We start from the raw sequence: 13,026 nt of genomic DNA on the forward strand, positions 1-13,026 counted from the left end.
CTCTCTTCATGGTCACCAACAAACTTACATTAAAAGACTCTTGACAAATTTTGTTGGAAAAAAAAAGGGGGCATATTTTATGGTCAAATTTCATGGGTTAGAGAAAGGCCAAAATTTTGCCTTTGTTTTCTAGCAGTGAAAAAAAGGGAAATATGATCAGACATAAATCTGTGTCCCTAAGATAAGCCTGTTGCCTCTACAGGCAAGAGAAACACAAACTAAATTTTTAATTTTACTTAAACTAAAAGAGCCACCACATATGCCTGACTTCTGTCATACAGGACAATGCAGAAATAGAGTCTATACTCCAAATTCCTCAACACAGTTCCTCGTTATTCACATTTCAAGTGCTTAATAGCCACATTTATCTAGTGGCTACTATAATAGATAACAACATTTCCATCGTTGTTTAAAACTCCATTCATTGCAGGGATATCACTATTCTGGATAGAATAATGAGAAAAAGTTCTCGTGGGACTCTATTGTAGCAAAAAGTATCCTTACCATTTTTATAAGTAAATGTAGCCTCTAATTTCGAAAAGCTATTTTTTAACACCATTCTTTAGTGAGGTTCAGTGGTACAATAACAAAATGCAAGTTAATAAAAGCAGTTGTGACAGGGCCAAAGCAATTAATCCAAATATGCAGTTATCGTGTGTCTTAATTGAGGGGCAGGTGCCAGATTATAAACTACAGATTTTAGATCATAACGCAAATGCTCTCCATTTTAGATTTTCTAAAGCAGTGCTACTCTATAGAGTTTTCTGCAGAAGTAGAATTTTAATTAAGTAAAATTAAAAATTTATTTTTCGTTCTCACCATATTTCAAGCACTCAAAGCCTCAAGGCTAGTGGCCACCATATCTGATAATGCAGATGTAAACTACTTCTGTCATTTCAGAAAGTTTCATTGGAAAGCACTCTTCTAGAGTAGTGAGTCTCAATACTGGCTGTACTTTAGAATTCCGTGGTAGATTTTTAAATTTCTGATGGTAAGGCCCCGCTCTTAGCATGAGATCTCTGTAAACTGGCATAATCAAAGGTTTTAGATCATAAATCAAAATATCTACAGTTAGGACTGCAACTACTTTTAAGTTTCTCAGGTGATTCTAATGTGTAAGTAGGGTTTAAAAAAACCCACTATTTTCCTCAATACTATTTCTCTCAATCAAATTACTAAGCCTCAATGAGCTTTTGTGTTTTTGTCTTTTTTCTTCACAAGCACTTTGGACATTTTATAATTCAGATTGAGAAGAGATGCATGTTTATTTTTTTTATTTTTATCTTTTTAAGATGCATGTTTAAATTGTATGGCAACCTCTCAACAGGATTGAGACCGTAGGAAATTTGAGGTGATGATGAAAAGTTCCTGAAAAGAAGACTCATTTATGTGCTGGAAGGAAAAATGCTGAAGTTAGAATCTTAAGTATATTTGCTTCCAGTCTTTTATAGGACTTTTTTTTTTTAAAGATTTTATTTATTTATCCATGAGAGAGACACAGAGAGTGAGAGAGAAGAAAGGCAGAGACACAGGCAGAGGGAGAGGCAGGCTCCATTCAGGGAGCCTGACTCAGGACTTGATCCCAGGGCTCCAGGATCATGCCCTGGGCTGAAGGTGGCGCTAAAACCGCTGAGCTACCCAGGCTGCCCAAACCTTTTTTTTTTTTTTTTTTTTTAAGTAAAATTCGTGTATGCCAACTATGAAGAAGTCATATATTGCAAGATTAAAGTTTAAAAACCACCTCCAATCTAGCCATCCAGAGACATAATTAATATTAAGATAGGCATTATTGTCCAGATTTATGTATATATACAGAAAGGACTGACATATGGAGAGCTTGAAAGAAATAACTTAAAGATATACTTTTTTGCCATAAGAAAGTATTTCCTAAAAGGTGTATCTAAAGTTAAGCAGATTTTGAGAAAATATTAAGACGTTTGTATTATTCTTGCTTCAGATGACATTAGCATCTGCCATATATTTTCTCCCCATTTCCTGATGTTGACTCATTATTTTTTATATTTTTCATACTTGTAACATTCACAGTTTTTCATCTATATTTTTATACCATTATTCAGTGCATTTCACTCTTCCTTTTATCGAGTCCTCCTCATTCTTGGAATTTTTATTTTTATTCGGTTAACATAACTTCAGTCTTTTAGCAATGAATAATGTTTCCAAAAAGAAGTGTTAAGCAAGCTAGAGTGCTTTTCCTCATAGGAGGTGATTTGCTTTTTGTGCATGGATTCTTTTATTTTCCAAGCACTATAATTTAATCAAGAGCAGAAAGGAAATCAGATTTGTGTGTACTTATGTGTATGTGTGATACTCTTTGGACTTACATCATTCCTCTAGGATCCATGTTGATGGGGCAGCCACTATATGGAATGGCCCTGGTCTTGAAATAGAGGAAAAAGAGAGTTAAGAAGTATAATGTGGGTCTTAATAGTTTACCTGGAATACTTATCACTTCTGTTCATGTTTCATTGATTGAAGCAAGACAATGGACATGTCAGACATAAATATCTTACTGCAGTGTATTCATATTCCCTCCCAGAGAGGAATACGGGATACTCAGTAACAATTTAGTCTATCACAATGACTACTTTAGAAAATAATAGATTAGTTTGACAGAGATTTGTAAATTGCTAGTCTTACTGTCAGTAGTAGGGAAGCCCATTTCTTCTGTCAGTTATTCAGTCTGCAAGTTCTATCCTTTCAAAAACTATTAGTGCTTCTCAAATTTATTGTGCTTGCATATCAATTGTGAATCAGTAGTTTTGGAGTGAAGCCTGAGATTCTGCATTCACCATAAGCTCCCAGGTGATGCCAGTACTGTTGGTCCCTGAAAAACAACTTTAAGTAGCAAGGCTCTCTCTATGTAGCACTTTATATAATGGAGCTGTTCACTTAGAAGCAGACCAAAAAAAAAAAAAAAAAATACTTGGCTAGATAGAGAAAAGGGGCACTAAAGTGAAACAACTAATGGGTAGGAGACCAATAAGAGTATGAGATATTACCAAATAAAAGGAAAGATGAGCATTGAGAAGAAATTAGTTGAATCCTTCACAGAAATCAAATAACATAAAATTGAACAGGCCCATTATATTTACCACTTAGTTTATTCTCCTTTGTCAAGGCAGGCTTAGTGAACTGAGCAGAGAGAAGCCATTATAGTGCATTGTGGAATCAGTGGGTAGTGATAGAGTAAAAACAGTGAAAGTAGACTCTTCTTTCCAAGAGTTCAACTATGAAAAGCAGAAAGAGTGTAATATCTAGAAGAGGATATTTACAAAGTTGAAGAAAAATGGAGGGATTTTTAAAATTTATTTTTGTTTTGATTATGAAGAGTCATCAGAAAGGTGAAAGTTTGAAAATACAGGCATTTTTTTTTTCCTGTACTACCTCACTATAGAGGGAATCAATTAATTAGAAAAACTAATCAGAATATCTCTTGTAGTTTAAAAGGCGCTTTTGGAGTTGTAATATCTGTATTATTGTGTTTGAAAATATTGACTCCAGCTCAGTATTTTTAAATTATCATACTTTTATCAGTAGCTACTGCCAAAATTAGACTATTCAGTTATAATAGTGGGCTTCTAGTATTTTAAGACTGGATCTCATGCTATTTTCATTGTTGGTTTACAGGCTTGTTTTCTTTCTCCAGTTTGCCTTCTCCATTCTATTACCAAAATGACTTTAATTTAAAGTTCTGATACTGCTTCATTTCTCTGCTTAAAAATCTTTGGGGATTTCTGAGCCTGGTAATAGCAAGCTGGGTGATTCAGACGTTCCTGCTGAGAACAATTTGAAAAGCTGGGCCAAAACAAAATAAATTTTATTGAGAGTATCAGAAAGCAAACTGATATGATTAGATTAGGATCTGAGTGAGGACAGAGGCCAAGGAGGAGCAGCTCCAATTTGAGATTGCTTTTTCCCTGGGTAATGTGTTAATTCCAGAAATAGCAACTAGGAGATTAAAAGGTGCTTTTAACAACATACATAAAGGGACAGGGATAGAATACAAGACCCAATACAAGGGAGGTGGTGAACTCTCATGGAGGATCCTAAAACATTGTACCTTAGGATATAGAAAAACTGAGGTAGGTAGAGTCTCATAAGATATTGGCTTAGCTTCAGATTATCATTCCTATATCTTCATTAATAAGATCTGGTATTGCTAGTTTCCTCAGCTGTTTGATAGATAGAAGCAAATAATATTTTCTGGAGAGATACAGCTTTTTGTCTGTCAATTTCTGTCTATAAACAATTTTGCAAATATAGTATGCAGCACACAATTTAATTAGGCATATACCAACACCTCAGAAACAACAGTGAAGAGAAACAGACTCACAGTAATTCTGGTTATTGTAGTTATGATTTAAAATAGCTGTGTTGAGAATTTTGCATTGAGGATTTTGGAGAAAGATAGCAATTATAAAAAAGAAAAATGGATATTCTAGAACTGAAAAAAATGTAATTCAAGTTAGAGCCTTTGTAGAAATTCAACAGCAAATTAGCTACCCCATAAGAGAGAATTAGTGAATTGAAAGATAGGTCAGAAGAAAATATCCAGAGTAAAGAGAGAGGGACAAAATAATGGAAAATATGGGAGATGGTTAAGGTTAATAAAAGATACAATGGGAAATTCTAATGTATGTATATTTGAGTCCCTAAAGGAGAAGAGAAAGAGAATGGGGCAGAAGCATTATTTAATAAGAGAATGACTGAAAACTTCAAACTGATGAAATACTTTATTCATAGATTCAAGCATCCCTACAAACCTCTAGTGGAATCAGTACTAAATCCCACCAAAGATGAAATTTCTTAGAGGCAATCAGAACAAATAGTTAATGATGTAGCAATAAAATTGACAGTTGATTTCCCAACAGAAACTGTAGAAACTAAAAGGCAGGGGAGAATATCTGCCAACCTCGAATTCTGCACTCTCTAATATTACCCAGAGTTGCAGTAAAAATGGTAAATATGAAGGCAAAACTAAGTAAATATTGACTGTCTAGAAAAATAATAAAAAAGAAAAATAATGGCATAGTTTTTTTTATACATATATGTAGTTAAAAGTATCTAATAACAATAGCATGTAAATCTTGGCAGGGGCACACAGTCTTTGATATCCTTATATTGTTCAGAAAGAGGAGAAGAGTATTAGTTAATATTAGACTGTGATAAGTCCATATTTCAAGCTATAACCTCTGGAATGCTACACTAACAGAAATGTTAAACAGTGTATAACTTCTAAATTGATGGGAGGAAAACAAAATTAATAGTCATCCAAAAGAAGGAAAAAAAGGTAACAGAACAGGCAGATAAATAGAAAATAGACAAAAAGGTTCTTCTTTAGTGACATATATCTAAAGTGTAAGGATAGGGTACCTGGCTGGCTCAGTTGGTAGACAATGTAACTCTTGATCTCTGGGTTTTAAGTTCAAGTCCCACATTGGGTTAGAGATTAAACTCTTAAAAAAATTTTTAAAAAATATAAAAAATTAAGTGTAAGGATAAAGAGGTATTGAAAATAGAAAAACACTAATAGAAGAATAACTGGTATATTTAATATAAGACAAAGCAAACTTTAAGGCAAAAAGTATTCTGAGAAAAGGTTCAGTTTGCCAGGAAGATAAAACAGTTACTAATTTATATGAACCTAGTATCATGGCCTCAAAATACAGAAAATAAAGTAGAAAAATTTATAAGGGATCATATATATAGCCTATAATTTCAGTGGGAGTTTTTTTTTTTTTTTTTTTTTTAAGATTTTATTTATTTGACAGTGCACAAGTAGGGGGAGCAGCAGGCAGAGGGAGTGGAAATGTCTGAGTCAAAGGCAGACATTGAACCAACTAAGCCACTCAGCCATAGTAGGAGATTTTAACATCTATTAGTAATTTACAGAATAAGCATATAAAAGCAAACTAATATGAATATAGAAAATTTGAACAACATAATCAAACTTGATCTTATGGATATGGAGATAGATTAAAGGTATGTATGATATACTCACATATAACACTACCCTATGGTACAGAATACACAGTCTTTTAAGTACATATAGAATATTTACTAAATTTATATATGATTATAAAACAAATTTCAACACATTTCAAAGGTTTGAGCTTCTTTCTTTTCTTTCACCATTGGGCAATTACTGTAGAAATCAGTAACCAAAAGAATTTAAAAAACTGTCATATAGGGATCCCTGGGTGGCGCAGCGGTTTGGCGCCTGCCTTTGGCCCAGGGCGCGATCCTGGAGATCCAGGATCGAATCCCACGTCAGGCTCCCGGTGCATGGAGCCTGCTTCTCCCTCTGCCTGTGTCTCTGCCTCTCTCTCTCTCACTGTGTGCCTATCATGAATAAATAAAAATTAAAAAAAAAAAAACTGTCATATATTGGCAAATTAAGCAATACTTTCTAAATAGCAAAAGAAGAAATTAGAGTAGAAATTATAAAATATTTTGACCAAATTATTAAAATACAGTATCAAAGTTTGTAGGACTCAGAATGGAAATTTATTGCTCTAGATTACATAGAAGTGTCTGCTTCTGGTAGTGATGGAATAAAAGCTAAATCCCTTGTTCTTTTCAGTATATAAATATAATTTTATCTCAGGGGAAAGTTTTATATATTCATTTACCTAGCAAAAACTTACTGAACACCTACTATATGCCAGACATCATATAAGGTGCTGGGTACATAGGCTTCTCAACCTCAAAAGCATGAACATTCTGGGACAGAGAATTTGTTAGGGAAATGTGGTATACATCATTTAGCACAAAATGTTTGACAACATCCAAGGCCTGTACCCACTAGATTCCAGTAACATTTCCCTAATTGCAGTAGCCACTAATGTGCTTCAGGTTCTTTAAGTTGTAAAGTGGGGATAATAATGATACTTTATAGGACCAAGGAATCAGATAAAGTAATAAATGTGAAACGCTTAGAACAGTGGCTGGCTCATACTGATCACTTGATAATTGCTTATTATTTTGATTGTTAAATAAATCACAAATATGTATATATTTCTAAATTGTAATAACTTTTGTGAGGAAGAGGAATAGGACCTCTCCATACTCACTGTCTGGATTCTTTTATGCTGGCAGCTGTCTTTAAAAAGGGTATTGCGATTACTTAATAAGAGACTGAGCCAGGTGACAATTGTGATCACTCACAAAGTCTCAAATATTGTGATTATGTGATTGTGTTTTCAAATTGATAGAAGAGAATGATCAGTTTGTTTCATTGTGCTCTGGTAGTTACATTTATGAATAAATGTTTTAATGTTATTAAAATTAACTGTTCTTACAATAAACATTAGAATAATATATAATTCTAAATTAAGGTAGATACTTTGAATTTGTTTTAAAGTTGAAACCAAAAAAAAAAAAAATAAAGTTGAAACTATAGACAGCTGGTATATTAGGTTTTTTTGCTCTGAATTGCACTCCGTGGTGAACTCTTGAAAATGAGTGCAATTGCAAACTTCATTGTGATTAAATGTTTAATGAACTCTTAGGATATTAGGAAACACAAATTGAAAAACTTCTACTAGGCAAAATAAATGTAGACTAATGCTTATTCCTAAAATAAATTAAGGATGGCTATATATTATTAGTTAAAAGTAATCTATAATTGTACTTTGCATTGCTTTAAACAACAAAATGAGGATAGTGTTTTTGGCTACCTCTGCTGTTTATAAAAGCAGAAATTACTATTTAAAACTTGTAAAATAGTTTTAGATTTAAAATAATTTAATGTTTTATCATAAGAATATCTAAATATATGCTCTTCATTGGAGGGAAAATAGATTGAAATAAGCAAATATAATTATCCTTCCATAAGCATTATATCATTTTGCATTCCTACCATAAATATAGAAGAATGCTGTTTTTTTCCCTAGTCAAACTATGTGTAGTCAGACTTCTCAATTTTACCAATCTGATAGTTGAGGAATGGTATCTCTGTGTAGTTCACATTTGGATTTTTCTAGTTATGAGTTGGGTTGAAAATATTTTTATATGTTTAGGGACCATTTTTACTTTCTCCTGTGAATTGTTTGATCATATATTTTATCTGTTTTTCTGAGTTTTTATCTTTTTTTCCCCCTCTCAGTTTTTAAGAATTCTGTAAATACTTAGGAAATAAAAGTAGGGGATACACACACACACACATACACACACTATTCATTCCCCCCAGGGGCGTAATGGATGAGCCATAAATCTGTCTGCTTTTCTTTGTGGAAAATTGACAGTTTTATGAGAATTGTGATAGTTCTAGGTATGGTTGAAGTTGTTGCTTCAGAACATTAGTTCAAGCTGGATGCTTGCCATGTCAGGCACTGAGGAGGCATTTTGGAACAAAGCAAGCACAGTATTTTGTAGGTTACCACTCAGTGAAAGGAATTATTAAAAAGAGATAAAAACTGGGGATCCCTGGGTGGCTCAGCGGTTTAGCGCCTGCCTTTGGCCCAGGGCGCGATCCTGGAGTCCCGGGATCGAGTCCCACGTCGGGCTCCTGGCATGGAGCCTGCTTCTCCCTCTTCCTGTGTTTCTGCCTCTCTCTCTCTCTAAGTCTATCATAAATAAATACATAAATAAATCTTAAAAAAAAAAGACCAATGTTACATTTTTCAGACTTGGTTTGTAATAATAATATATCCTCAAATACAGTTAATTGTAATCAAGTTAGGTAGGTTGAAAGAAATGATCCGTAATTTAGTTTTTAATAAAACTTTTAATGATCCTTTCGCTGACAGTTGTTTATATTTTGAATTGACTTCCAGTTATTATAGCATAATCTTATACTATTCAGTTGCTAAAGCAAGCAAGAAGGTACATTTCCTTTTTCAACAGTTGGTTACCTTTTAGAGCAGAGAATCCCAGGGAGCAAACTGTATTAATAGTGTGTCTAGTAGATAACTGCCCAATGAACTCTAGTTATCAGTCCTTGACATTGTTCTGAAAGGAAAATGAATTTAATAGGAGTTTTACCTCATTTTTTTCAGACACTGGCCAAAAGAAGACCTTAGACAAGAAAGATGGGAGACGAATGTCCTTTCAGAAACCTAAAGGAACTATTGAATATACAGTAAGTTATTTGCTTTTGAAAAAAACTGATTTATCTTTGCAAGAGTGTTAAGACATTCTTTGTTTATATTATAATAAGACAAAGATTAATTGCCTTATTTCAAAAATCCATACTTGCCTTTAAATAACTTATTAATAATACTTAAGTTCTTAATTCTATTTTAGGTTTTATTTTTTCCTTAAAGAGAAAATTTACTAAGTGTGATACAAAGATATTTATTCCAGCAAGTTTAATTTGATATAGATGGTAATTTACACGGAGTCAAAATTCCTGTATTGTGATAATAATTTTTATTAGATTGGGCTTTTAGGAAGATATTTACTCTTTTAGAAATGTGATCTTCATTATATTCCCAGCAGTATTAAGAATAATGAAAATGGCAGAATACTTTAAAGATAAGTTGACATTTATCTTCCAGAATAACCTCTCACATGATTATTTGCACTGATTTATGGCTGTTTGTTTAGCTTTTTTTTTTAAATGATTTTATTTATTTATTCATGAGGGACACAGGGAGAGAGAGGCAGAGACACAGGCAGAGGGAGAAGCAGGCTCCACGCAGGGAGCCAGACATGGGACTTGATCCCAGGTCTCCAGGATCACGCCCTGGGCTGAAGGCAGTGCTAAACCGCTGAGCCACCCAGGCTGCCCAGTTTGTTTAGCTTTGAAATGGAACTTTTTTCTGTGTTCTTCAAATCTCTCTAGAGTCCATTTTTTACATTTCTGATTACTATGGAAAACTGAAGTGAGAACAATCCACTTTAGTCTGTGGCGTAATGCTTATTTGATTGTATATAAATATTGTTTATTTGCATAATGTTAATGTTATAAAGCAATTATTTTAACTGATCTTAATTTTGTGTTACTATTTTGTGTTTCCTAATATGTTACAACTGTATTAAGAAAATAGCAATTTTAAACAATTTCTGCATTTGTATCATCATGAAACCTAGTCTTGGTTTGATCTTATTTCTGATGAACCCTTAAAATTGAAAAAATTATCAAAAACCTAAGTTATACTTTATTTCCATATATGGTGTATAATTGATAATTTGAGATTTTAAGTATTTTGTAAAGGTTGGGAACCAAATATTTAGGGTAGGATTATTTTTACATTTGAAAAAATCTCTTCTTAAAGCATATTATAAACTTAAATTGAGTGTGCTTGTACATTCTCTGCATGATTGAGAAATTGAGAAAATAAGTTCAAACATTTAAATAATGGGTTGTGTAATTTGACGTATTCATTAGTGTTTATTTAGGCATAAGATTATAGGCATGAGGCATAAGATGTTATCTACACATGTAACTGTGTGTGAAGAATTGTTAAAGTTTAGTTTGTTTTGAGTTTAGGAGTTTACCCTTCTTGTAAAATCAATAAAACTTGTGTTATCTATAACAAAGTTGAATTTGAATTAAGAGCCATTATTTTATTGGAGGGATAATTGAAACTTGAAATTACATTTTTTCTTAACATTATAAATAACCTTTTGGAAATGATCAAGTGTTAACCAGAAAAGTTCTAAAACATCCTCTTGTAGGTCTTTGTTTAGATTTTTACCCCCTGTTTTTTAATTGTTTATTCCCTATGCCAAATCCTAGAAGAAAGAAAGAAATGTATTTCTAGAACTTAGTAAGATTTTATTTTCCTATGTTCTATTCTTATTATAGTTTTATAAAAGTTTCTTATAACATCTTATATTTATATGACATTTTTATACTTAGGAAAAGATATATTTCTTTGTTTCCCTTAAAATAAAACTTTTGATATGATATACTCTCAGAATTTGTTCTGAAATATTTGTGATCTTGCTTAAATATATTTCATACTATATAAATATAATATAAATCAATCATTGTATTTACATAGCTTTAAGGTTAAAATTATATATGTATGTATACCTGCGTATATGTATGTACATGTATAAACATACATACTGTTTTTAATTATGGAATCACTTTCAGTAGGAATCAAAACTAACATTGAAAATGCTGTACATTTATCATTTTCTTCCTAGTTAACTTAATATTTCTATACCTTTCTAATGAAAGAGCCTTTTCAAGGTCACTAATGATTTTCTAATTATCAAACCCAGGGGTCTTTTCTTTGTTGCCTTTTGCTCATTGTTCCTTCTTTCTGGTTTTACTTTTCTTCTTCATAGGGTTCTTTAACAGTTCTTTTCAGTGACGACCTGGGAATGGATAATCAAGCAATGTCTGAAAGTCTTCACTCTCCTTCCTGGTACTTGACCTGTCTATAGATCATCAGGTTGACTGTTGTTTTTTGACAATGCTCTCAGTATTGCAATCTGTTGTCTTATGTCCCTCTCTTGCCTTTTTATTTTTATTCATTTCAGACAATCTTTTTAAGATTGTTTTGGAGTTTCCTTTTTTTGTGTACAGTTCTACAGTGCTACTGTGATAAGTCTAGAGTCAGACAAATTTTTACTTACTGTGTTTCTTTGGTCTAAGGAGTATGTCATTCATAGTTCTGAAAGATTATCACCCATCTCTTTTATTGACTGTTCTACTCTTCTTGATTCTAAATATAGGTGGTCCCTTGTTTCTTTTCACTTTCCCACTTATATTCTATTACTTGGAGATCTTAAGAACCTTACTATATATAAACTATGTGGCGTGAGACCCCAATTTTTTTCTATTCCTACCTTTCTAGATGGTTGTATTTCCTACTTTCATTTGATATTTAATAAGTTTTAGCAAACCTCTTACCAATTTCTCCATCCTTGTCTGAAGCTTGATTTTATTATTTCCATTTCCCTCAGTCTGTTATTCATCCAGATTGGAATTTTGGATTTGGCATTAGTTTTTTATTGCCATTTGCTCCCCTGACCTGCTACTACTCTTACTGCCATCCTCACAACCTCATTCATTCCATGAGTGCTTTCTCAAGTCTTATTTGGAAACCTTATATACCTTAATCTCTTTTTACATTTTTATTACTTTAACCTCATTTACTGCAGTAGTGTTAAATTGGTTTTTCTGCATCTCTTCTCTTGTCTTATTAATTCTAGACCTGTTGCCACTGAGGCCATGTAACTTCTTTGCTTTATAATTATTGGTATCTTTTGTTACTTGCATCACCCTCATTTAATGGGATCATTGTGAGGATAAAATGTAAAATAATATGAAAGTACTTTGTAAACTTACAGATGTTGCTGCAAAATAAAATTGGTTTACAGAAAGCTTCTAAATATACTGTCTTGATGGGTAAATGATAGATCATCTCATTACATAGATGGGAAAGTTTGCACAAAAAGGAAGCAAAACTATCCAATTATTATCCTATGTATTTGTCACAAATTTGATTTTATATAACCCTTAAGGGAAAAATATATATATATTTTTACACTACATACATATCTATTTTTCATGACTTTGAAAGTCTCCTACAGCATAATTCTAAATGCCATCCAATCTCATCCTTTTTGAGAATTAACTCTAGTTACTCACCTTCCTAAAAACCCTAAACTCATTAGTGTACTCTGGATGGTTTGGAAGGAAGAAAGAGTATCACACAAAAAAGTGTTTTGTACTTTTTCTCCTAATGTGTCAGTCCTATTTTCTTCACTTTGAGTGTTCTTTTCCCTTCTCTCTACTTCTCAAATTCCTATTCCTTCTTCAAAATCTAGCTTTTAATGAAGTCTTTCCTGGACAATTTGGAGCAAATGTGGTACACTATTCATACTCAGGACTTCTGTTATATTTGTGATTTCAGTTAAAGCTCTTCATCTCGGGGGATCCCTGGGTGGCGCAGCGGTTTAGCGCCTGCCTTTGGCCCAGGGCGCGATCCTGGAGACCCGGGATGGAATCCCACGTTGGGCTCCCGGTGCATGGAGCCTGCTTCTCCCTCTGCCTATGTCTCTGCCTCTCTCTCTCTCTCTGTGACTATCATAAATAAATAA

General features: G+C 33.0%; 1 protein-coding gene across 13 annotated transcripts in view; it reads left to right on the top strand.

The window, feature by feature from the left end:
- Positions 1–13,026, top strand: part of OXR1 (oxidation resistance 1) — a 444,691-nt gene that overhangs the window by 369,984 nt on the left and 61,681 nt on the right. For all 13 annotated transcript variants that reach the window (XM_025450868.3, XM_025450867.3, XM_025450870.3 and 10 more), the window contains one exon: positions 9,021–9,103. In XM_025450868.3, coding sequence (XP_025306653.1) covers positions 9,021–9,103 — 83 coding nt within the window. The remainder of the gene's footprint in view (positions 1–9,020; positions 9,104–13,026) is intronic.

Source organism: Canis lupus, chromosome 13, assembly GCF_003254725.2.
Source record: "Canis lupus dingo isolate Sandy chromosome 13, ASM325472v2, whole genome shotgun sequence".
In the NCBI taxonomy this organism is placed as follows: Eukaryota; Metazoa; Chordata; class Mammalia; order Carnivora; family Canidae; genus Canis; species Canis lupus.